Genomic DNA, 27,781 nt, shown 5'->3' with positions numbered 1-27,781 from the left:
TTACATATTTCTAGTGATAACATATTAGTAATGTCATGTTAGTGAAAAGGGGACAGTGGTAATACTTATAAACATGTACTAGCTGCAAGTTCTTTATTGTCTGTTTCGTATTAGTACCCCAAACAGTAGATTTGTATTTATGATAATCTTACCATAATAGAGGACTGGCATTTGAAAAATGTTCTGCGTCTTAATGGACATTGAGACAGCCTGGACCGAAGGTATAAATGAAGTCTGCATTCAATCTGAGGACATTTCCACCTTAAACTCATCACTTTTGCTACATGCAGCATTGGTACTGCATATTCTATTGATTACATTAGGATATTCTGTTGAAGTAAGTAGGCTAGCAACCTGCACATTAGCTTAGCCGCAGGGGTGCTAAAATTAGTTTCTAAGTTCTTGCAATATATTTTTAAAAGATTTGCAATATCTTTCTTGCAAATTATCGTCTGACCTGAAATTGTGATCAGCTTGTTAGTGAGTTCATTTGAAATTTGACTTCAGCTTTAATCAAAATTAAAATCCATTCAATGCCTTCATTGAAGCGATAAGCAAATAATCTTTATGTAAATTCCATGTGCTCCTTCAAAAAGAAAGAACTAGATTTGGAAAGGAGCCCAGAGCTCATTTGTTAGGAATTTTGCATTTGTTATGAGCATTAGATATTAGAGTGACATGCTGCCACCGGGTTCATCAGGCCCAAACTACTCGAGTGTCCAGGAGATGTGGTAATAAGTGTACAAGCACAACAAAGTAACTTAAGTCTGATTTATTAAAGCACAAATAAACCATACAGAACACTAGGTAGTGAGTCACAAAGATTTATCACGAAGGTTTCAGGGCTCGTGATTCTTAGACACCACTAAATTGTCGCTGTTGTCAGGGGAATTCCGAACTCCGACTCGCTTGTGATACAGCCCTGGGTCCCAGACACTGATTGCGATTTGTGGTCCTTGGTTGAAGTTCAGTGAACCTAGGGAAGGTATCCCAATAAATATGAGTTCCACAAGCATAGAGGGATACGCAGAGACAAACTCTGATCTTTTGTTCTCATGCCATTTCCTCAGCCTGATTTCTTTCATTCAAACAACTCATGTGTACATTAACAGAGTGTTCCCTTATAAATCATTTAGACACTTTAATGGTTGCTTCTTACCCATCAGTCCACCAATGTTTTGGACTTAACATTACTTTAATTACAAAAAAACATTAATATTGCATATAAGCAATAAGCCCGAATCCAAAACAAATCCATCAAACCAATTTGACGGACTCTGCGAAAGAATCCATCAACCTACTTCTCAAAGTAACCAGCAGATATTCATTCATTAACAGACATCATGTTAATGGTCACCTCTCTCATGATTCTGTCTTCTACTACCCACAGTGCTTTCCCCTCACATTCCTTCTTCACCTCTCCTGCCTATCCCCTCCCTGATTCCCTTCCCCCACCCCTTGATCTTTCCTCTGATTGGTTTTTCACTTGGCATCTTACACCCTCCCCCCACCTTCTTCATAGGGTCCCTGACGAAGGGTCTCGGCCCGAAACGTTGACTGCTCGTTTCAACGGATGCTGCCTGACCTGCTGAGTTCCTCCAGCTTGTTTGTACGTGTTGATTTGACCGCAGCATCTGCAGTGTACTTTGTGTTTATCATGTTAATGGTGCCTGAGACTAAGAAATACCTCAGCAGCTATGAACAAATATTAGATAGTAACAGGCCTACAATGTTGACCTTCTACATGCTGCAAGCTCACAAAGAGTTAAATTGTCATTTTTGAACTGTTCAGACATTTATTCAATGTTTTACAAAATTACAACACATCTGGAGGGTTGCTTTTGCTAATGATGACATCTACAGCTGTGTCAAGATCTTCAGGGAGAAAAGATGATAGAGTGGAAAATATGATATTTCCCGAATACGGTCATGAGCCCTTTGGACCAGAAAGGGCGTTGGGGAGCAGCAGTTCTCGACACACCTGAATGTCTTTTATTTCAGTTGTTTAATGACATAAGCTGTCACTCTGTTGTTATGGCTCTCGTTATGTGAATATGGTTTCCCTGTGCTTCTTGTTTTTAAGTGATTAGTGTTTGATTTCGATCTGCACGGGTTTCCTGTGTTTTATGTTCTAATTAAGGCTATCCTGGACCAGCACTCATCGCTGAGTCCCGGATTTGAGCTCTGTGTGAATTACCATTCTGCGTGCTCTTCGCCAGTAAGTGAGCTCTTAGTGTGGTTATTCCCTGTATTCTCCAAATAAATCTTCATCACTAATGTCTACTATCGAGTCCTGAATTTACTCCACATCTGGGTCTGCTCGTCTGAAGATTGTTACAGCAGGAATCATCCAATCATGGATGTAGTGGAAACTGATTAAATTATCATGGCATTGGCATGCAAAGGACAGGTAGTTAGACAGCATAAGCAGCCTCCCAGGGGATACTTGGATAATTGCAGAGGAACTCTGAGACTGATAGGTGAGATTCATGTTCCTCAGGGATGGACTTTTGGTTATGAGCATTCATCTATGACCTGCTACGTGTTCCCAGAACTAGCGCAGAGAGTCAGTTAACCTGCCGGCTCCGGGTCTTGCTGCGCATTCCTAAGTCAATGCTCCCAGGTTTTTGAATTACAATTAATGAAGTTCCCCTCGGACAGAGGGAAGGTGGCCCATATAATTCCCTTCCGCTTGGGCAGGCCCCTTTCACGGACAATGGTTTTATAGGAGGAAATCACTCCCATGTGTTCAGATATAAATTTATTTCTAAGGATGATCAGAAGGGTACTCTTTCATCTGGCTGCCAGCAGCCTCCTCCTCCTGCGTCAGGGAGCCTGATCTATGGCCCGCTATTCCATTGTTTTCTGTACTCTAGTGACAGAGAGCAGGTGGAACAATTGGGGCTTTGATTGCTTTGTTTAGATAGGGATTAAATAACCTCTTAAAGATGATCTTGTGACCAGGAACAAATTGGTGGATTTGGATGAACCTACGGACGTGGGCATAAGAATTGACAACCATATTTCTGAAAGAAGAAGGGACAGACTTGGCGAGTTCATTTGGAGGGCCAGTTCTCAGAACTAGCCAATGCATACCCAGGTTCCTTATCCAATAACCAGTGCACATTGCCATAGTCACCTCTGGAAGAACCCACACAACTTGGAAGGACCTGGGTTTCCCCAGCACAGCAAGAGATTCACAAAGCCAGCTACTTCCAAGTCAACTGCCCTGAATTGTCGGGAAAGTTCATTGAGGGGAGAACTGTAATGGTCTCGTCTCTTTCCTGTTTTGTTGAGTCCTGAAATAGACTTATATTGGAGGAGACGTTAACATTCTGTGAGAGCCTTGGTAGACTCTGATGCGACAGGGAATTTTTTAGACATCGAACTGGCAGAGAGAATCCAAATTCCTCAGGTAAGCCTGGACCAGCTTTCTCTGCTACAACCCTGGATAGTAGGTTATTGGAACCTGGCCCTATAAAGTGAAATCTACTGAATATTCTAGAAAGGCTCAGCAGGGCAGGCAGCATCCTAGGAGAGAGAAATGGGGTAATGATAAAATTGCAATTTTTCATAAATGTGGCTTGCCTATTAAGAATAAACGAATGCTGCTTCTGAATAATTTCTCTCTCCTGCATCTCACTGTTTGGTTCTCTATTATTTTGCCCACACACATCACACTGTTACTTTCACTTCAGTAACAAAGAAATTATTGCTGCCAAATATTCTAACTGATTGTCTCAATTAATAAGTAATCATTGACTTGAGTAAAAATCAAAATTACTAGTTTCTGTTTCAAAGGAACTAATGAACTCAGCATCAGATTATTTTGCTGGTATCAATGCTACTTTGGAGGAGGAAGCATAGTCTAATATATATTCCATCTGTGATTTGTAAAATAGTGATTAGCCTCATCTGGGTATGTGAGAGCAAAATTAACTTGGTGTGATTTAATAACATGCTGCCTGGTAAAATTTGATTTAGAGATCTCCACTAAGCCTTGCAATTCTAACTATGTTCCTAGATTGATAGGAAGAAACATTGTCCAACACATACAAAATAAGATTATCAGTCCAGCAGTTCAGCTCTTGAATTGCTCTTTTATATTTCTTTGTAAAGATTTTCAGAATCGGAATCAGGTTTATTATCACCGGCATATGCAGCAGTTCAATGCAATACATAAAAAATAATAATAAATAAACAAGTAAATTAATTACATATATTGAATAGATTTCTTAAAAAGTGCAAAAACAGAAATACTGTATATTTAAAAAAAGTGAGGTAATGTCCAACAATTCAATGTCCATTTAGGAATCGGAAGAAGCTGTTCCTGAATCACTGAGTGTGTGCCTTCTGGCTTCTGTACCTCCTACCCAATAGTAACAGTGAGAAAAGGACATGCCCTGGATGCTGGAGGTCCTTAATAATGGACACTGCCTTTCTGAGACACCGCTCCCTAAAGATGTCCTGGGTACTTTGTAGGCTATAGAGATGACTAGATTTACAACCTTCTGCAGCTTCTTTCAGTCCTATGCAGTAGCCCCTCCATACCAGACAGTGATGCAGCCTGTCAGAATGCTCTCCACGGTACAACTATAGAAGTTTTTGGGTGGAGTTGTTGATATACCAAATTTCTTGAAACGCCTAATTAAGTATAGCCGCTATCTTGCCTTCTTTATAACTACATCAATATTTTGGGACCAGGTTAGATTCTCAGAGGCCTTGACACCCAGGAACTTGAAGCTACTCACTCTTTCTATTTCTGATCCCTCTATGAGGACTGGTATGTGTTCCTTCATCTTACCCTTCCTGAAGTCCACAGTCAGCTCTTTTGTCTTACTGACGTTGAGTGCCAACCTGATTTTACTGATTTTAGTTGATTTTACTAAAGTCATTATGATTTCCCAGCTTAGTTTTACAGAGGTGGAGGGCACAATGTGAGCCTGTAAAAGTGGGGTGTAGAGGTTTTGCTGGCTGCTCGCTGTGCAGAACCTACTCTCTCCTTGGCATAAAGGGGGACTGCAGAGATACGAGCCATCAGAACCATCGCAGAGGCTGCTGAGTGAGCCTCCAGATGACTATAGATCAAGAAGTGTGACCCATGGACAAAAGCTACTGGGACATAAGCCAGGGTCTGATCAACCCAGTCTGGGTTGCTTGGGCATGAGTGTCCTATGTTGTAAGACCGGAACCATGTGATGACCCCAGGTTACATCGCTGATGTCCCAGCACATCGTCGGATGTATCTCAGCGTCATTGAGATTGTTCTGAATTTTAAAATGGCTTTCAGATCCAAAATGCATACCATGATCTGTGCTCTACAATGATGATAGAATACATATACAATTGATGCACAACGTCTGCCTAGTAGTTTTACTTCCAAAATTTCATTCCTCTGTTGTTTTAAAAGCATGATTTTATGAAGAAATAGATTTACTGGCTTAAAATGGTAAACATGGTTGGTTGTCTCCAAGAAGGCAACAGAGCAGGTCATAGAGTCTTATAAATATGGAAACAGGTTCTGCAGCCGAGCTCACCCATGCCGATGGTGTTGCCCAGCAAGCTAGTCTTATTGGCCCATGTTTGGTTCCCAACCCTCCAAACCTCTCCTATCCAGGCACTAGGTGAAGATACCTGGAGTCTAGAGTCACAAGTTCAATTCCCTCAACGGCATTGCGGGAATTTAAATTCAAGTAATTAAATCAACATCTCTAGACTTGACAATGTTAACCGTGAAACCATTGGATCTTACCAGTCAACCATCATGGGATGGTGTTGTGTAGGCTGACTCTAGAAGCCCTACACAAAGCACACAGCACACTGCAGCCTGAACACCCGGGGCAATGCCATGTACAAGTTTGGTCCTTTCTGTAAATAATGAAGTAGTATCAATGTAATTTTTGCTTTGAAGACAAAAATCAAAATGTCTTTTGCAAAGACTTTTATTGAAAATCAAACTGCAAGTGTGACTCACTTCAAATGAATTCAAATATTTCTTTTGTGGCTAAAAGAAATACAAATTAAAGAAGTCTGTACAACTTTCCCCTTCAAACTTTATGTGCTAGCTGCAATTTACAGCTTCAGCCTTGGTTATGATGTTTCAGTGAGGCATTCTTGGCTGGTTCACACCTTCCATTCAGAATATACCCAACGTTAAACCAGCCTCCGCCCCGACTAATAAAACATGTCTGTTTGGCAGTTCAGAAAGCCACATCATTTAATTCATTCTGCACTCTCACAGTGTTCTTTGAATATGTTGTGCCTAGTGTTTGAAATCATTTCTTGAGGGCATGTAAACAAATCATACCCTGAAGTACTTCTTTCCCAGCAGGAAAAGAAAATAGAAGTGTTTCTTACGGAAGATTTTCCCTCCGACTATAAATTGTATTATTTGTTATTTTCTGTCACTTTTTCAAAAATTCAATAATATTGTCAGTTTATCTTTGAGGATAAAATTAGTGCAACTTTATGCTAATGACATATATTTCCGTAGTAAATTTATATAGAGCTTTATGAAGGAGGTGTTAGTACAAACAAGAGGTGAGAAGAATTATGATAACACAAGCAGTGAAATATTTAGGCAGTGTGGAACCATTTGGAAGCTTTGTGTATAAAACAGGTGGGGTTTTATTGAAAGATTGATTTCCACTAGGGGACAGTAATCCAGAGTCAGAAGAGATTAAAGGATGAGGCTTGTGATTAGATTGCTCAGACAATACATTGTCACAATAACACTTTAACGATATGTTGAACATTAAGACTTGGTAGGGTTTGTGGTCATTAACCTGAGGGGCAAAAGGCCACACAGTCTTTCAAAGACAGTTGAAATATACTTCATTTCAGAAGTTTAGATCTCACTGCTTTAGGCTAATGCAATTTAAGGATTTAGGATAGTTGTTTCATGCTTAGTCTTCTCTCCCTCAAGTTACATTTAGGTCAGAAGCAGCACTATTTGCTTTTGATACCACACCAGTTTGTTATATGGATTCACTAATAGAAAAGCCCCATGCATCTTAGAACTGGGCCAGAGCAATATTCACTTTAGAGCACCACGATGTCATGCTGGCTCAATGTCATGGGTTTCACTCTCACCACACCCATAGAGATTGCTTCATTACTTTGTAATGGAGTCTGAAGTTGTGCATTTCTAAATGAGTATTGATCAATAACATCTCTAATGTACATTAGTTGTTTCGTGTAATGGAAACATGCTATTTGTATACCAAAATGACTTCAACCACTCCTCCCCGTTCCATTACCTTTCGTTTTGTCGAGCAAGTATAATAATGCCATGATTTCAGCTATTCCATCATGGCCTAGCTGTCATCCAGGCCATAAATTCTCTTGTCATAATATAGGATCAGAAAATCTAAGGTACTAAATATCCTAATATGATTTTTCACTGACGATCCCATCATTATTCATAGAGGTGGGGGATTTCTAAAAGAGTATCTCCTGGAAATTAATAGACATTTCCACTTGTAGCCTCCTTGCAAAGGTTAACTGCTGTGAAATTACTTCTGTGGCCATTTTAACTGAAGTTCCACCCGTACCAACTGCACCTCTAAAAATCTCATTAACTATCCATTTATCATTAGTATTTATTTTTAGTTTGTATAACCAGTCACTTGGTCGAAAGACCTGGCTGATTGTGCGTTCATCAACAGGTCACTCGTTATTGATCGTGAGAAATGGCTATGGGTGATTCTTCCCCTCATTTTATTGATGGTTGCAGAAGTCACTGAAGTGGATCTACTGAAACTGGCTGTGATCACCACAAACTATGTAGTCTAAGCTCTTCCTGACCTGAATTATTCAATACCCAGTTGGTTGATGAACAACTGATGCATTAGAGAAGGATACTGTGTTTCCGATTTGGAGTTCATTCCATGAGGAATCCGTAATCAACGGCCAGTTATAACAGAGTAGATTCGAATATCATGAATAACTCACTATGATTTTACATTATTAAATGTTTGAACTAATCAAGCTCTAAGTCATGATTCACTGTGCCTTACTATAAAACAAAAAAAGGTTATGCCTATACATGTTATGTTCATTTTCCCTAAAATGACTAAACCATGCTTCAAGGATGCATTAAAATTAATCCTTGCAGTGACTTGATAACAAAAGCACACCATATGTAATTGTGACATTGAGTATTACTGTTTTAAATGGCAACTCATATGGATAAATGCCAAACAGCTGCCTTAATTTCACCTTGCTAATTCTCAAAAGTACTTAATTCACATTGGACTTCAGGATTATTATGAAAAGATGCGGAGGTGGGCAATCTCATGCCCGTTCATTTCAGGCATATTATTCATGAGATAGCGTGTTGTCAGGGTGGAGTACCAGGAGGCGACTTGTTCACTTCTACTACTGCTTTGGGCATTCTTAGTCTCTAAATATCTAAGCAAAAGTAGAAATAGTGATTTAGCTGTTGAAGAGCCATTACAACAACTTCAGCAGCTATCTGCAAAAGCAGAATCATATTTGTGATACAACTATTTTGTCAGATGATGTTTTTGTGGTGTGGGTGCAGATGTAATTGTAGTGACCATGAACAGTGTCACTGGAGAGGCACTGAACTGCTGGACATAGAAGTCTTTATTCAGCCAAACAAGCAGGAATCATTGGGGAGACACTCTTGGAAGAAGAGGTTCCCTGATCCAATATTACATGGCATTTTCACATGTTAAAGATGAAAGGTAATAGTAGGTGAATAAGTTACAGGGTACAGTGAAAAAGAGGAGAGGGGAATGTATTTGTTGAGGGGAATGTGGTGTGGATCTAATGGGCCATATGGCTTGTTGTGGTGTTGCAGGTGAGAAGTACAGAATTCTAACCAAAAGAGACAAACCTAGAATAACTCTATACAGTGCATGCAGTGAGTGAATGCTTTGTACTACTCATTCCACTACTCCTCGACTTCCCTGTCCAGCACCATTTTGAGGAAGTATTATCAGAGGGTGGGCTGAGAGTTAATTCATGTGTTTCAGAGGTTACAGATGATCTGCTGACTCTGTTCATCGAAGTGCTGTACAACTTTATTCCCCACAACCTGAGCACCTCAGTTTTAAATGACTGGCCCATTTATTTTGTAGCTGTGACACTTGCTTGAGAGAATCCCACCTATGAAAACATCGCATTATCTATCTCAACAAGCCTCATTAGGATCTTATGTCTGAATGCGGTTCCCTCTTATTCTTCTTCACTGATAAACATAATAACTGCAAATTCTACTCTTGTCCGTCTCGAGAAGTGAGCTCGTTGAAATTGTTGATCCAAAATGGAAAACCCTCTGTGGCTGAAGGATGTGATGTGATGTGATTCCTGTTGCTGGGCAGTGGATTGTTTCTCCCCTTGCAATAATACAGTCTTTCCTTCCAGCTAGAATCATGAATTAATTGGTAGGTGTATGGTCATGATTTACTTGTGAAAAGGCATGCAGGGCCATGCACACTGCAACATAAATGATTACTCATCTTATTGCCATTAGTTTTGCTGAGTGCTCTGTTTCCCACCATTATCTATGGATAATCATTCACAACTTCCTCATCTGGAGTGAAATTACCTAATGTAATTTGTCACATGCTGCTGATTTCTGCTCTTTATCAAATTTTAATTTTAAATTGAAGTAAAGTGAGATTAAGCCAATGTGTCCAACAGCACAGAATCAAGCCCTTAAAGCACATGTAGTTCATGCCAAGTTGTTATTCTGCCTATTCCCATCGACCACACCTGGACCATAGCCCTCCATACTCCTCCCATCCGTATACTTATCCAAACATTCTCTGAAATATTGCTATCAAACCTACATCTACCACTTCCACCAGCAGCTCATTCCACACTCTCACCACCCTCTGAGTAAAGAGGTGTCTCGTCAGCTTCCCTTAAATATTTCAATATGTGGAATCCCAGGTTACACTTACTTTAGATAGATTTCCTGCTACTGTATATCCCTGCTAACACTTTGGGAATTATTAGACAAATAAGACAGTCATTCGAAATCCTTTACATCCACACTGGTCACTGATTTCCCGCAAATGAGTCATTGTGCACATTACCCTCTTGTGTTTCCTGTTTGGATGAACAATCTTTCATCTTAAAAGATGCCACAACCTTTCTAACAGTCTCTGCAGGTGTGCATATTAGTGAATGTGCTTAAATGTGTTCATTAAAGCCCTATTAAAATGTTTAGTCGAGTAATGTAAGCCCACATTAACTGAAAATGTGTTTTTTTTAGCTGAGTTTAGCAATCCCTTCATCTCTATATTTCTCCATGCAGTATGTTGTTGGTTAGCTGGAATAGATCCATGTCACATCTTGATGTTCTGTTGTGTTCTCTAACATACTGTGAAACAACTTCACAGGCCAAATTGCTAGAGGAAGAGAATTTTCAAATGCTTTTTAATTTGAAAAATAAGGTAAAGCATTGCTGGTCATGCAAGAAATAAAAGCAGAAATAGTTGTAAAGGCTATCCCTATAATATGAATTGAACACTTTGTGATCCTTAAGATGGAGCTGATAATATTTTAGTAAATACAAAGGAGAAAACAGTTCCACAGCTTTGAGGCTCTACAGTGAATCTGATTTCAAGACCTAAAGAGGAAAATTACAATGTAGGTTTTATAAGCAAATTTAGAGGGAGTAATGAAAGACTACACTTAAGACCAATTACCATGTCAGATTGGAAATCTATTCATCCTTTTCCCCCTGCTAAGTACTTGGGAGTTATCATGAATGCAGTGGAGATTTAAACAATAATAAGTTTTAATCTTATAGACACATAAAAGAATTTGAAGCGGGAGTAGGCCATTCAGTTGACCAAACCCATTCCTCTGCTTAATGCAATCATAATTATCTGGTAGCAAAATAGTCCATCCAGTTTTCAATGCACACTCAGTTATTGGACATTTGGGTATCAACTCCAAACATTCATAGCCTATAGAGTGAGTAAGTTTCACTTTAGGTTTGAGGATCAACACCTCCAGGTAGCCTCCAACCTGATGGTATGAACTTTGACTTCTCCAGCCTCCAGCAATTTTTCCCCTCTCCTTCCCTCTTCTTCATTTCCTCACTCTGGGCTCTTACCACTTCTCCTCACCTGTCTATCACCTTTGCCTGGTTCCCCTCCTCCTTTCCCATTTCCCATGAGCCACTCTCCTCTCCAATCTGATTCCTTCTTCTCCAGCCCTTTATGTTCTCCACTTATCATCTCCCAGCTTCTTAATTCATTTCCCTTCACACACCAATCTGGCTTCACCTATCAGGTTCTAGCTTTTCCTCCTGCCCCGCCACCCACCTTGTTACTCTGGCTTCTTCCCTCTTCCAGTCCTGATGAAGGGTCTCGGTCTGAAATGTCAATTGTTTATACATTTTCATAGATGCTGTCTGACCTGCTGCGATCCACCAGCACTTTGCATTATTTACACTTGCACGGTGAGTGGCAGGGCACTGAGGAGGATGGTAGATCAGAGGGATTACGGAAAAGAGACCTATAATTCCTTGAAAGTGGTGTCACAAGTAGATAGGGTTATAATGAGAGCTTTTGGTACATTGGCCTTCAAGTATTGAGAATAGGAGTTGGGAGGTTCATGTTAAAGTTGTATAAGTGTTGGTGAGGCCTAATTTGGAGTATTTGTGTAGTTCTGGTCATCTACCTACAGGAAAGATGTCAATAAGATTGAAGGGGTACAAAGAACGTGTACAAAGAGGTTGCCAGACTTGAGGACCTGAGTTAAAGGGTAAGATTGAATAGCTTATGACTTTATTCCCTAGAGTGTAGGAGAATGAGAGAAGGTTTAATGAAGGTATACAAAATTATGAGGGATATTGATTGAGTAAATACAAGCATGCTTTGACAGCAACACAATCTATTCCATCATCTAAATCCTTCATATGCAGCATAAAAAGAAATGGTCCCAACACCGACCCCTGCAGAACACCACTAGTCACTGGCAGCCACCCAGAAAAGGATCCTTTTATTCCCACTTGCTGCCTCTAACTAAAAAGCCAATGCTCTAACCATGCCAGTCATTTTCCTGTAATACCATGGGCTCTTAATTTGATAAGCAGCCTCATGTATGGCACCTTGTCAAAGGCCTTCTGAAAATCCAAATATTCAACATCCACTGCATCTCCTTTATCTATCCTACTTGTAATCTGCAACAGGTTTGTCAGGCAAGATTTTCCCTTAAGGGAACTATGTTGACTTCATCCTATCTTGTCTTGTGTCACCATGAACTCCCTAACCTCATCCTTAACAATTGACTCCAAAACCTTCCCAACTACTAAGGTCAGGCTAACTGGACTATAATTATCTTAATACTGCCTTCCTCCTTTCCTAAGAGTGAAGTATCATTTGCAGTTCTCCATTCCTCTGGCACCATGCCAGAATCCAATGATTTTTTTTTTAAAGATCATTACTGTACCAATGCCTCCACAATCTCTACCACTACCTCTTTCAGAACCCTAGGCTGCAGTTTGGTCCGGGTGTCTTATGTACCTTTAGGTCTTGCAGCTTTTTGAGCACCTTCTGCCTTGTGATAGTAACTGTATTCACTTCCCTTCTCTCACACCCTTCAACATTTGGCACACTGCTAATGCCTTCCACAGTGAAGACTGATGCAGACTACTCATTTAGTTCATCTGCCATCTCCTTGTCCCCCATTATTATTTCTCCAGCCTTTTTTTGGAGTGGTTCTATATCCACTTTCATCTCTCTTTTATGTTTACATACTGTACTTGAAAGCTTTTACTATCCACTTTGATATTGTTTGCTAGTTTGGCTTGATATTTCATCTTTTCCTTCCTAATGATTCTCTTAGTTGCTCTTTGTAGGTTTTTAAAAGCTTCTCAATCCTCTGTCTTACCCCTAATTTTTGCTTTGTTGTATTCCCTCTCTTTTGCTTTTACATTAGCTTTGACTTCCCTTGTTAGCCACGGTTGTACTATTTTGCCATTTGATAATTTTTTTTGGACTGTATCTATCCTGCATCTTCCTCATTTTTTTTCCAGATACTCACACCATTGCTGTTCTTTTATCACCCTGGCAGCAGCTCCTTCCAATTTGCTTTGACCAACATCTGTCTCATACCAGTGTAATTTGCTTTACTCCACTGAAATACAGCTATGTCAGACTTTACTTTCTCCCTATCAAATTTCAAGTTGAACTCAATCATATTGTGATCACTGCCTCCTAAGGATTATTTTACCTTAAGCTCCCTAATCACCTCCGGTTCATTAGGTAGCACTCAATCCAGTATAGCTGATCCCCCAGTAGGCTCAACGACAAACTTCTCTAAAAAGCCCTTTCATAGGCATTCAACAAACTCACTCAAAAGGTTAATGGCGAAAAGTGAATTATGTAAGAGAACATAAGAGAAAGCTTCTTCACTTAGAAGGCGGTGAGAATGTGGAACAAGCTGTCAGCAGAAGTGATGGATGCCAATTCAATTTCAACATTTAAGAGAAGTTTAGATAAGTACATGGATAGGAGTGGTATGCAGGGCTATGGTCCGGGTGCAGCTCAATAGGACTAGGCAGATTAACTTCATGGGTCTGTTGTTTTTCTGCTGTGGTATCTAATGATTTTATGACTCTATGGCTCAAGGAATATTGGTTACTTGAAAACAACTCTTTGATCCCTGCAAGTGTCAGCTGCTGTGTTGAAAAGCTGAGCTCGGAATAAAGGCCTGGCAGGCCATGGACAGTGAATGTCCATCACTGAAGTACGGGGGCAGGCTTCTGATGGGAGGATGGAGGCATTGGCCTCCATACAAAAGGTGACAATTCTGTGTCAGAAATATAAAACGTGACATTTCTGAACATGCATTATCAACTTACTGAAGCTCAGAAAGGGACACCCACCCCCAAAGAAACTCGTCCTTATGTCATTTTCTTCATCATGGAAATGGCTTCTAATAGTCTCTTGTTGCAAGCGTGGGATGTGAAAACACAAAGTTAATGCTTCACGAATCCTCAGCAGCAGAATAATCAGATCCTGATGTGATTCTACATCACTACTTGCACACTGAATGCACAGAACTAGTCTGTCAACACAAGCTGCAGTTTTAATGGATAGTAAGGTGGGAGACACTTGGTTAAGGCATCTGTGTTTTTAAGCCTGCTGATATTATAAAGGCAAATGAGGTAAAGATTTTACGTCTGCTGTAAATGCTTAATGTGTGTCAGTTGGCATGGTTGAAGAGAACTGCTGACTAAAAGAAGATGAATTTATTGTTCCTCTTCGACTATTTCCTGGGCTTTTCTTCAATTTCCCGAGCAATCAAACTGCAACATCCAGCATCCGAGCACTTGCTAACGTCATACCTAATGTGAGCATTTTACATTAGAATGGCTCCTTGTGTTGACCGGCTCAGAATACATGGGTTGATAGAGAGTATAACTTTTTACCCTGAAGAATTCTTTGAAGATCACAAAATGTCAACTATCCATTTCTATCCACATATGCTGCCTGACACATTGAGATCATCCAGCAGCTCATTTTTCATTCCAAGTTCCAGTATCTACATTCTCTTTGTGTGTGTGTGTGTGTGTGTGTGTGTGTGTGTGTGTGTGTGTGTGTGTGTGTGTGTGTGTGTGTGTGTGTGTGTGTGTGTGTGTGTGTGTGTGTGTGTGTGGCTCTCTTCCCACATATTTTGAATGAAATTATGCAAGGTAGTTTGAATTCACACCCACAGAAGTGAGAAGAGGTCAGTTACCACAATTACAGTAAATGCCGTCAAACCAGTTCTGAAGAGAACTGGAAATACTGGCAAGGACTTGCCTGACAAATCATAAACATGAGAAAGTCTGCAGATGCTGGAAATCCAAAGCAACACACACAAAATGCTAGAGAAACTCAGTAGGTCAGGCAGCATGGAAATGAATAAACAGTCAAGGTGTTGAGCCCAGCCTTCATCTGGATGGAGGAGGAAGGGGGAAAAATACCAAACTAAAAATTGAAGAGGGGAGAGGGAGGCTTGTTGGAAGGCGGTAGGTGAAGCCAAGTGGATGGGAAAGGTCAAGGCTAGAGAAGAAAGAACCTGATAGGAGAAGTGAGTGGACCCATAGGAGAAAGGAAAGGAGGAGGGGACCGAGGGGGAAATGATAGGCAGGTGAGAGGAAGTAAAAGGTCTGAGTGGGAATGGAGGAAGAGGGAAGAAGAAATCGGGATTCATGCCATCGGGGTGGAGGCTGTCAAAATTGAATATAAGGTGTTGATCCTCCACCCTGGGATAGTCTCATTTTGGCACAAGAGGAGGCTATGGACTGACACGTTGGAACAGGAATGGGAAATGAAATTAAAATGTTTTGCCACAGTGCCTAGCCTGACAAACATAAGTTTTGGAGAAACCCTGGCTGTTGAATATCTATAGTAAAAGATAAAAGTCTAAAGCTATGAATTGTTGAAGAATTATATTAAATCAAACTGCAGTAATGAGTGATAAAAGAAACAAAATGATGGAAATAAATGTATAACTGAGTTAAATTTGATGGGTTGATTGCCCTAACTTGGGCATCTCTAATGCCCCATTACAGACTGAATGGATGATCCGGTGGAGCTTGCAAAGCACTAACTCTGCCCACACTGAACAGTTTCAGCTGCACTTCGCTTAAGCCACTGTCCACTTCTGAAAATGGAGCAAAAGTGTCTTTGCAATTTGTTTATTTTTTTAAAGCTAGAAGTTGGAGTGTTCTGTCTGGCTTTACCAGAGAAAATGTACCCTCTCCTCCTCACAAACCCTCAACACACAGGACTCCATGTAACTCCATGCACCTCATTTGACCAAGTTTCTTGTGGGCCTAAGGACAGCTGGTGTCCTGAGTCAGTATCCCTGTTAGATTCCAACAAGAATCATGTTTCATAACGGTTCTAACATTTCATGTGTGGTATAGGCATTTGACTGATTCATTCTACCAATGAGTCACTCAGATGTCTACACACACACACACACACACACACACACACACACACACACACACACACACACACACACACACACACACACACACACACACACACACACAAAAACTTATAAATCGTGTGAGTCAAATACCCTGTCAGAATGAAGATTACTAAGTAATAACACTTAGCATTTAGTGAAATTCAATGTCATAAGACCAGTTCTGACTTTAAATTACAAATGTTTCTCTAACCCAGACAGGCTCGACGGACATTATTGTTAGCCAGATGTTGTTTTATTCTTAAGCAGCTTTTTGATGATTTGTAAATAATATTTAAGAGTCTAGACACATCTGATTATATCTACCCTGGGATGGTTATTGTGCAGAGAGTGGTCATGGGGAATCTAATTTTAGAAATACTGTGTTAAGAAGAATTTTTCTTTTTTTCTCTTGCAGGTCCTTGGTGTGAAGCCAAACCTGAAGGAGGGAGATGACGATGAAGATACTGTTGCTGATGTTTCAAACAGGAAGATGGCGAAACTCTATATGGTATTCTGCACATTTGTTTTCCCCGCCAATCCCGTTACTTTGTATTGATTCACTGACAGGCATGGGATAGTTTCAGTAAATGGGAAATCACTGATGTCACATTTCAGCGGAAAAGCTGAGGACAAGGTGTCCGTAGTGATGAACACGTTTAGTTCGGGAATTTGAGCCACCCAGTGTGAGCACGGAGAAGTTAATAATTGTTCAAACTTATTAAAAATTACTGGCAACATTGTTATCACTGGTAATAAAATAATAAACAGCAGACTACACTATCCCATCCACTGAACCATGGTATCAAAAGCAGACACCACTGGCCTTATAGCTCTGCATGAAGCTAGAAGTGCCAGAATTGAATCCTGCTTTACCACACCCCCTCCCCAATTTTGCTTTTTTTATTGAGAGCAATGGGTTGTAAACAACCTACCAGTTCATTACTCTTTGCTTTCCTCCCGAGATCAGTTTATCACAGATTGCAAATTAATCTGCACCTTGGTTGCAGTGATACAGGTAGCTATTGAGGCCTATGAGTGTAAATTTATGGCCTGCCCACTACCAACAATATCAGACATCCCACCTCTCCCGGAGGTCCCGGTAGTCTCCCGCATAGATATCCTGGAAATCGATTTTCTTCAGAGCGAGCAAGAGGGGGAGAGAATGAGAGAATATGTGTGTGTGTGTGTGTGTGTGTGTGTGTGTGTGTGTGTGTGTGTGTGTGTGTGTGTGTGTGTGTGTGTGTGTGTGTGTGTGTGTGTGTGTGTGTGTGTGTGTGTGTGTGTTTGTAAGTGAGTGAGTGAGTGACAGAAAGAGAGAAAAACAAGAAAAAGAAAAACACTAACACAAAGACTAACACTAACACTAAAGTGTACTCCTGCCCACTTGGGGTCAAAAATAATGACAGTGTTGCTCGCTGCACTGTTTGCAACAGTGACTTTTCTATTGCCCTTGGTGGGTTAAAATGCAAAAGACATGTTGAGGTGAGTTTAACAGGTGTCACTCATTCATTAGCATAGCTAATGTTATTTAAACTAGCTGGCTAGCTGCTAAGGAGCTACTCTTATTGCAGACATCCCAACTTTCCTGGAAGTTTTGGGAGTCTCCCGCAAATTGATGGTGCTACCTCCCTGAAATGAGTTTTTCCAGGGTGGGATGTCTGCAAAATAGTCATCAGGAAGGAAATATGTGCTGAATTTCTTTGTACCCTTGCCAATAAACAATAGTTTGTCTGGGCCTTTATTAAAGCCAATCCCTCTAATTGGGTCTCTTGTTCCTGGCATAATGATTTAGAAGAATGGGGTGGGGGGGGGGGGGGGGAACCTATCGAATGTTGAAAGTGGATGTGGAGATGATGCGTCCAATGGTGCTGGAGTCTAGGACCAGACAATTCAGCCTCAGGATAGAGGGGCATCCATCTAGAACAAAGTTGAGGAGGAATTTCTTTAGCCAGAGAGTGGTGAACTTACAGAATTTGGTGCCACTGCGGCTGTGCAGGCCAAGCCATAGGGTATATTTAAGGCAGAGGTTGATAGATTCATGATTAGTCATAGCGTGGAATATGGGGAGAAGGCAGGAGATTAGGGCTGAGAGGGAAATGGATCAGCCATGATGAAATGGTGGAGCAGACTTGACGGGCCAAATGGCCTAATTCTGTTCTATATCTTATGGTTGTGTGGTCTTATGATTAGGATCTCTGTTATTAGGAGTCTATCATATAGGAATAAAGAAGGTTTATAAGATTATGACAATAATTATAATGGAAGCAGAAGTTTGAGATTTGAAATTGAAAAATTCTGATCTAAGATGGTGCTGGTGAAACATTTTGATGGCAGCTGTCTGCAAACACATTTTCTTGAAAATGATCACTGCAGTCGATAGCCTGAATTATCTCTTTTGTTGCTGAGCTTTTAGAGTTCCTGTACGTCCTGGCACTTTTACAGTGTGAACTGAAGTTTTGAAGGTGCAGGAGAGTTGCGATGTACCACGTATGGGCCTAATTGAGATGGTGGGACCTGGGCCCGAGAGCGGGGACCATGCCAATGTTTGGCTGTTGGAACAGACTTAGATGCAAATTGAAGCAGCAGAACCGATTTGGGGCAGAGTTGAGTCAGTGGATTACAGGCCTGAAAGCATATCGAAGTGGCAGGGCCCGGGTCCGACAGTGAGGAACGAACTGCTGTTGTGCCGAGTTAGATGTCAGGTCAGATTGAAAAGGCCAGGAGGTTGGGGCCGGAGGTGAGGGATGGGCCTGTGTTCAGCACGTTGCTCCACGAGATTTACTCGTTGAACTAAGTCTGTGGCCTGCAACTAATGGGTTCCTAAATTGGCTGTTGACTCAGCTTTTGTGAACTGCAGTTCTGAATGCTATCTGCTTATTTTTATTGTTTGCACGATTTGTTTTTCTTTCCTGCGCATTGGCCTTTTTTATTGGATTTCTTTGTTTTGTGGTTGCCTGTAAGGAAACAAATCTCAACGTTGCATATAGTATAATAAATATTTTGATAATAAATGTACTTTGAAATTCCATGCACTAAAATGTCATTTGCCGCACAAATTCCTTGGCTTCCTAATGACTGGGGTTAGTTATGTAGCTAGGGAAGACTGTGAGCCTTATCACATCTTGTGCTGGATGATGTGATGGTAGTCAGAGTGGTGAGTGCAGAGCTGGGAAGGGGAGTGCTGTCAGGACTGCCACAGCCAATGCAGTGGGCCTTGGTGGAAAAGCTTTCAGATTACCTGTAGCTGTATTTGTCACATGTACATCGCAGTATCAAAACACACAGTGAAAAATGTTGCTTGATTCCACGGCCAAAGGTGTACTGGGGGCCGTCCACAATTGTTGTCTAGCTCACAGCACTGACATAGAATGCCTACAGCTTACTAAACCTAACCCATACGTCATTTTAAATGCGGGAGCTTTCAGGAAATCCACACGGTCACGGGGAGAACCTTCAAGCTCCTGACAGACGGTGGCGGGAATTGAACTGTGACCTTGTGAGCGCTGTTGCTGTGAAGAGTTAACACTAACTGCTACACTACCGTGCCACGTAAGGCATTGAAAGGATTGGGCTCAGTTTAAATATTTGTTTCCTTGGTCTAAAATCAGTCGCCTGGGCTGTAACACGATACATTTTATTAAAAATGTATTCAGTATCTGGAAATCATGAACAAGGCAACCGTAACTGACCTTGAGAACAAGACGTGCTGAACCAACTTCTTGGACTGTTGAGTTCCAGCTCTGTTTGAAAATAGTAGTCACGTACAACTCAAGTTCATAGTTTAAGTTTAATTGTCATTCACCCATACATGAATACCTGAGAGTACAGCCAAACTCACGTACAACTCAAGTCCATAGTTCATTTAATTATCATTCAACCATATATGAATAGCTAGGAATATAGCCAAACAAAACAGCACTCCTCCCAGTCCAAGGTGTAAAACACAGTCAAACCCATCACAAGGCACATGTAGCACGTATAAGACAGGAAGCAAACATACAATCATTCAAAGTAATATGCAGCTTACGCCCCTGCATGAAATGTCCTGTAAATTGAAGGTACATGGCTGTTATCAGCAAGAACAAGCAAACAGACGAACGTACGCATGCACGCAATCCAGCTTGTCTTCCTCCGAGCGAACACTAGATGGCAGCACCGACAGGAGGGGCCAGCACCCAAACCAGCATGGATGACAAGCAACACTGCTTTTGCCGTCTCCTCTCCTGGGCTGCTGCATTCGGCAAGCCCGCGTGTTATGGCCTAGTCCTCACTACAACTGAGGCCACGCAGATCCCCTGCGGCCTGTCTCACCAATAACAAGGGAAACAGACTTGCGGTACTTCACGCTACCAATGTCCAACAGGGTCTTGCGATCGCAAGGGAAACAGCCAAGTCAGTCACTCGCTGTTAGGCTGCACACTGTACATCAACTCCAATGCCCTTCCTTAGCAGGCAGTTACACAGGACACACCAAGTCCAGCTTCTCTGTCAACAAGCAGCTCGTTGATGGCGTACAATACTTGAAGTTCTTAATGTCCAGCATTGTCTTGCAATCATAAAAGCAACATTTAAAAGAGACCAAAACGCCTTTGGTTAGCCCCCAAGAGGGTCCGAACTCACTGTCATTTTACCAGAATGGAAAATCATGAGCTATTGCACCAGAGCAGAGGGAATTTCAGAGTCAACTCTGATTGGAAGGCACATATACACTGCAGATTTTATATATTTCATGAAGGACATTATTGACTCTATCTAGTTTACCTGCATTTAAATTCCACACTACCATGTTAGGGTTTCTACTTGTGTCTCCAAATCTCTAATCTGGTAACTTAACCACAGAACTAATTCTATAGTGTTGTATGTTAATTTAAAATTAAATTAGAAGATTTTTTTCTGTTTCTTAGTTTTATATGTTTTCCTGTCATGGGATGGCTGTGTAAATATGCTGTACTGTATCTGCTCTATGATATGCTGTGCTGCTTCGTAAAATAAGCATAAATAATAATAAAAATTTGAATTACCAAAAAAATTATCTTAAAAAATATTTTTATATGAAATGCTTTAAGACTTGGATTCAACCATGTAAAACTCTGATGGTCAGTGCAAATGAATTAAGATCCTATTACAACCATATATCAACACCCAGTGATGAAAGATACAAAGTGTATTGGTCTTTTTTCAGGTCTCAGATGCCAGTGGATCAATGAAAGTGTCACTCGTGGCTGCAGAAAACCCTTTCTCATGTGATATGCTTTTGTCTGAGGAGTGTTTCATTCTGGACAATGGGGCAGATAAAAAAATATTTGTCTGGAAAGGTATGAATATTAATCATGTTAAAGCAAGCCTAACCTGAACTTTGTCTTTGAAGATGGAATAGTTGTGTGTTCTGTCTTTATAGTATAAACAGTCAGTGGCACCTGTACAACACCACCATGACCTGTTAGACTCAATGCCCTGACTTAGGAAGACCAGCATGCAAAAAACCTCTTTCCCATGCTGTCTATCTGTGATCCCACATTCTGAGAAGCAGCCTATTATTATCACCCACTACTTTCTACAATTAAGCCAATTGTGTATATCCATTTAGCTGAGAGAGCCCAGATCCCATCTCAACTCTTTCCACATTCCACTCTAATCCCTTCTCTTCTGAAACTTTCAACCCGAAACATCAACTTATTTGTCCCATCCATTCCTCCCCCATGTCCCTGTAACTTTAAACCAGCTCGTTTTTTCCCAGTTCTGAAGATCAGAGACATTGACTCTGTTCCCTTTCCATATAAGCTGCTCGCTCTGTTCAATGTCTCCATCTGCTTTAGATTTCCAGCACCTGCAGTCTTTCTTTGCTTTTCAGTGACTGATTTGAGGAATCACGTTCAGACCATGTGGAGATGCATCTGCAGTGCAGACCAATTCACAACCGTGTACCTATACACAATAAAGTAAGTATAGATGCAGACCTTATGTCTGCCTTGTACAATTTGATTATTGTGTATAGGTACACAGCCAGATGATGCATCCCAATCTTACCCAAGAAAACAGTTGCACATCCAGTGGGTTGAATCGTACATCTGTCTGACGATTCTGTTAAGATTACCAACCATACCTTCTTGGGATCTGGGCTTTCACACCTGAACACTGACATAAGGAAATCGGGGATCTACCGGACATTAGATGACAACAGACGCAAGAGACTACAAAGCAGCAAACAATCTGCTGGTGGTACTCAGTGGTTCAAGCTGCATCTGTGTAGGGAAAGGAGTTGTTGACGTATTGAGATGATCTGGTGATCAGTCCTGATCTCATGGTTTCAGCCTGAAATGTTAACAATTCCTTTACCCTGTAGGTGTTGCTCAATCCACTGAGTTGAGAAGTTGAAACATAAAAGGTTTGAGCTGAGGAGCTGGCTGCATTTCACTACCAGTGCCTCAGGTTTACTGATGTTCATTATAAATACACGTGCTTTTTTTATCTTTCATTATTTAACTTAATTAATTTCTAGTTATTTAAGGGATTTAAATTTTTTTATATTTGTATCCATTTGAACTATTTGTCAGTGGCTATCAGTGTCAGAGACATTTAACAAAAAGTTTATAAAGGTCCTTAACAGTCATAAGCTGTCAAAAGACCTGCAGGCAGAGAAAGGAAAATGAGGCGAAGGTAATACTTAGAGTTGGGTGTGTGCAGATGGCATACATTTCAACCACTGTGCACAGTGCAGACTTTGGCACTACCACCAGGTGGTGCCACTGAACTATGAAAAGCCTTTGTTGTCAACAGCACCTCCAAGTGAATAATAGTGGAACTACATCATCTTTATTTTCCTATTTCAATTGTTTTGAATGTATACATGGAGTCACACAGTTATACAACACAGAAGCAGGCCTATTGGTCCATACCAACCAAGATGTGCCATCCAAGTCCCATTTTCCAGCATTTGCATCATAACCTTCCAAACATTTCTAATACTTGTATCTCAAACACAAGAAAATCTGCAGATGCTGGAGACCCAAAGCAATACACAAAATTCTAGAGGAACTCAGCAGGTCAGGCAGCGTCTTCAGGACCTGAAGAAGGATCTCAGTCAGCTGCTTATTCTTTTCCATAAATGCTGCCTGGCCTTCTGAGCTCCTCCAGCATTTTGTGTGTTACTAATCACGTACCTGTCTAACTATCCTTTAAAAGTTGTTATTGTACTTGCTTCAACCACATGCTTTAGGAACTGATTCCTCACTGGTGCCTCTTTTTGTTTAGAATAAATTGTCCATCAAGTTCCCATTAGATTTCTTCCCTCTCAGTTTAAACCTATGCACTCTAGTTCTTGATTCTTGGAAAAAGACTGAGTGCATTGAATCTCATGATTTTACATGCTTCTATCTGATCACCTCTCAGTCTCCCATGCTGTAAGCCACAAAACATGTCCAACCTCTCCTCATAACTCAATCCTTTAATTCCTGGCAGCATCCTACACCTTTTCCAATTAAACAACATATTTCCTACAATACAGCAAGCAAAACTCCATGTGTAATCTTACTAGCATCCTGTACAACCCCACCATGACCTCCGAGCTGTTATACATAATGCCCTGACTTAGGAAGGCCAGCATGCCAAAAACCCCCATTATGCCGTCTGTCTGTGACTCCACTTTCAGTGAACTATATATTTGCACTTCAGGTTTCCTCTATTTTACCATGATGTCCAGGGCCCTGCCTTTCAGTCTGAAAATCTACCAGGATTTGACTTTCCAAAATGCAATGTTTCACACTTAGCTGAGTTAAACTGCACTTGCCACTCCTCAGCCCACTGACTCAGCTGACAAGAACCCTCTGGAATTCTTGATAACCTTCTTCACACTCCACTATGCCATCTTCTTTGGTGTCATCTTCAACCTTACTAATCAAGTCTATATTATTGATATAGATGAAAAGAAACAATGGGCCTACCACAAGTCACAAACCTCCAGTCCAAGAAACAACCTATTACTATCTCTCGCTGTTTTCTACCATTAAGCGCATTGTGTATCCAGTTAGCTTAATTAAATTTTTTACAGTCGTTTTTGATGGGGATAGTAGTAGGGATAAGGTCCCACTACCTATTAAATGCTCCCAGTAGTATACATCTCAAATACCCTCTGACAACCAATCCAGTTCCTGGCCTTCACGTGTACCTTAGCTACTAAGCCCAGTGGACCCATTTCTAATGTCAGGAGAAGGGGCAATGGAGGGTTACTGGCACCTTAAAACCAGTTGCCTCAGGCAAATGGGGGTTCATCAGCCATGGTTGACAGCTCTGGAGAAGGAAAACTCTGATCTCAAACCTTCGCTGCCTTGTGGCCGTGCCCACTCATGGGGAAGGCTTCAGGCGTAAATCCTGAGGTAAAATCTGGAGCTGGAGTCCCTCAGGGTCCTAGATTGAGCTCAACACTGACTGGCAACTCCTGCCTCACTGCTGGTCCGAGACCTCCAGCCTCCTGGATAACTGCGTCAACACCAGGTGCTCAGGGCTGCAGCTCCTTAGAGAAACTCTAGCTGCAACTTATTGACCTTTGACCCATATGGGAAACTGAGGAGGAGATAGGAGTTTAAGTTACAGGAGGTTGTATTGGTTCCTTTGGATCCATCAGCTGCATGGAGATGGGAAGAAGGCTACATGGACAACAGCTTTCTCTCCATACCTAGGCTGGTGTGCTGGTTTGCATATCACAAGCTGGGATCCAACATCCATGGTTGACCCCAGCCAGCAGAGGGCCTTTATTATCCAATTAGCCATCTCTCCCTGGATTCCATGTGCTATAACCATCAAGGTAACCTTATCAAAGGTTTAACTGAAGTCCATATAAATCATGTTTACTGAACAGACTTATTCAAATGCTTCGTCATATCGTCAAAAAGCTCAGTCATATATGATGTGATTTTCCATGCGCAAAGTCATGCTGACTACCCCTAATCAGCTCCTATCTTTCCAGATATACGCATTTCGTATCCCTCAGAATCCTCTCCAGTAATTTAACTACCATGAATGTTAGACTTGCCAGGTTTTTCTTTGCGACCCTTCTTAAATAAAGGCTGAATATTTACCTCCCTCCAGTTTAATGGCACTTTTCCCATGGCTAACAGTGATGCAATTATCTCTGTCCGGGCTTGCACAATTTCTTCTCCAGCTTCCCACAATGTTCTGGGATATACTTGCTAAGTCTTCAGAGATTTATCTACCTTCATACATTTTAAGACATCTAGTGCCTCATAAAGGTATGTGGACTCTCCTTAAGACCTCCCTTGTCCTAGTTCAGAAGTCTTCTTGTCTTTATCTACATTAAAAACACAGGAGAAGTATTCACTAATGGCCCTTACAATCTCATGCAGATACTCAGAAAGGTGCCCCTTTTGGTCTTTAAGAGGCCCTAACCTCTCCATAGTAAGTTTGGTTCCCATAACATAGGTTCAGAATCTCTTTGGGCTTTTCTTAATCTTCGCTAAAGTTACCTCATGCCCTATTTTAGCCAACCTGATTACCTACTTGAGCACATTACTGTAATACTACTGCATCTCAAGGGATCCAGTTGATCAGAACTGCATGTACCTGACCCATGCATCCTTCTTTTCCTGACCAGAGCCTTAATATATGTTGTTATCCAAGGGTTCCTTATTCCTACCAATCTTGCCCTTCACTCCATCAGGAACATGCAGATCTTGAGCTCTGACTATTTCACCTTTAAAAGTCTCCCACTTACCTGTGGTCCTTTCGCCCAAAAACAATCAACTTCAATCAACCTTCGCAAGCTTCTGTCTCATACTGTCAAAACTTACCTTGCCCCAATTTCAAACATGAACCTGTGGGTCAGTTATGTCCCTTTTCAAAACTAATAGAATTATGGTCACTGGTCCCTAAGTGCTTGCACACTGCCACCTCAGTCACCTGCCTCACCATGGTACCAAAGAGTAGATCAAGCTTCATCCTTTCCCTAGTAGGGCCCTCTATCTATTGATCAAGGAAACTTTCCTGAACCTACTAAATAAATGTCACTTCATGTAAGCAATTGGCAGAAAGTCCTAGTATAAAGTTAAAACCCCTGAAGGTATGAAACACTGCATAATCTCCCTGTACATTTCATAGTTCCTGTTGACTATCTGAGGACCTATAATACAATCCCGAGAATGGGATTATATCTTAGTCTTATTTCTTAGCTCCACCCATCAAGCCTTCCTGGATGTTCATTCAGTAATTTCATTTCTGATATCTGCTGTAATATTCCCCTTTATAAAAAAAAATACAACTCCCCTTCTCTCTTTCTTCTGCCTCTATCCTCCCTAAAACTCCAGTACCCTGGAACGTTAAGCTGCCAGTCCTGCCCCACCTCTAGCCATGTCTCTGCAATCTCTATAATGTCCCAGCACCACATCACCTTCCAGGGTCATCCACCTTCCTTGTTTGACCTCTTGTATTGAAATAAATGCAATTTAATCCAATGGGTTTGAAATCTGTTATCAAATGTTTCAGTAATTCAGATTGTAGAGTGAAGACCAGTTTGACAAATTCTCTGTGCTCATGTTGTTGAAGCCATTTCCAGTGGCTTTAGCAATAAAACACAAGGTGCTGAAGCATGGGCAATGTTTGTCCATTATCTCGCATATAAAGGAAACAGTCATTGAGCTAGAGTAATTAGAACATAACTGGCTCATTAATGGGAGATGGTAACTGAATTGGTTCTTCAAAATAAATTCTGCTTGCTTTCAATTTAGAGAGTTCTGCAGGAATATAGAGATGTTGGTGTTTTTTTTTGATGGTCACATGTGATTCATGAACAAATTCTAAGTTCTGAGCCAGTGAGTTATGCCAGCTTTTGAGTTAAATTGTTAAATTTTAATAGTGACACCCATGCAAAGCTGGGAGTCTCCTAAACCACACTAAACACGGCTTTTCTGATTTAGGTAAGTGGATATTGCCCCTGCCTTTTCTTTATACAGTACTTCTATGAACAGTGATGGTTTAGTTTGGAAATCAAGCATGTTGGATGATTTAGTTCCATTTCAGCCTAATAAATGACAGAAGGGAAGCAAATGTTCCCTATAAGAGTTGAGAGAAATTAGTATTATTTTAGATAATAGCACAAAGAGTGTGACCAGTTGGAGATGTACTCTATGGGTGATGGTAGTAAATGTGAGGATAAGATATTGAAGTGTATGAAATAGATCATAAAGTTATTAACATAATACATTCACATGAAGTCTAACATTAAATTGGAAGTGAATTCAAATGCACATTCATGACTTTTCATGAGCAGTTTTGAATAAAGAAATATTCTGGTACTTAGGTAAAAATGCAAATCCAGAGGAAAGGAAGACAGCTATGAAAACTGCTGAGGACTTCATAAAAAAAATGGGCTACCCAGCTAATAGTCAGGTAAGAGACTTTCAAATGCGGTTCAGCTATTGCATTAAGTAACCCTGCTTAAGGTACAATATATTGTTTCCTTGCCAACTCAGTTGTGTAATTTAAAATGTATTTAATCTCAATGCTACAATGTAAAAGTATCCGTCTGTACATCATAATGAAAATGATTGGCAGATGTCGTAATTCAACACTCTCCTTGCAATGGAAATGTTGCCTGTTCAACAACACATTTCAGGAAAAATGAAACAAAAGTTTTAAATTGCATAAAACAGAAAAAAGAAACATACTGGAATCTTTGCAGCAAATCTACCCTGGTCAAATAAATAAAGCTATAGTTAATCACTGTCAGTTCAAGCACTGAAAGGGAATTAAATGAGAATTTGGAGCTTTAATTTTCTGTAAGTTGTGTAAAACAGAAATATATAGAATGGGGAAA

The 27,781-nt window shown here is 40.8% G+C and overlaps 1 protein-coding gene and 1 long non-coding RNA gene across 2 annotated transcripts in view; one reads left to right on the top strand and one right to left on the bottom strand.

Annotated features, from left to right (window-relative positions):
- scin (scinderin) overlaps positions 1–27,781 on the top strand; it is a 128,805-nt gene that overhangs the window by 50,185 nt on the left and 50,839 nt on the right. Inside the window, exons 5-7 of the mRNA XM_073054144.1 lie at positions 16,373–16,465; positions 21,140–21,272; positions 27,266–27,354. Coding sequence (XP_072910245.1) covers positions 16,373–16,465; positions 21,140–21,272; positions 27,266–27,354 — 315 coding nt within the window. The remainder of the gene's footprint in view (positions 1–16,372; positions 16,466–21,139; positions 21,273–27,265; positions 27,355–27,781) is intronic.
- LOC140732040 (uncharacterized) lies at positions 888–19,694 on the bottom strand. The gene is made up of 3 exons (XR_012099965.1): positions 19,647–19,694; positions 5,753–5,868; positions 888–976 (listed from the first exon to the last, which is right to left on the bottom strand). It is a non-coding gene; the product is annotated as an uncharacterized lncRNA (long non-coding RNA).

Source organism: Hemitrygon akajei, chromosome 8 (assembly GCF_048418815.1).
Source record: "Hemitrygon akajei chromosome 8, sHemAka1.3, whole genome shotgun sequence".
NCBI lineage: Eukaryota > Metazoa > Chordata > Chondrichthyes > Myliobatiformes > Dasyatidae > Hemitrygon > Hemitrygon akajei.
Note: the sequence above shows the minus strand (reverse complement) of the source record. Positions and strands in the feature narration are given on the sequence as shown.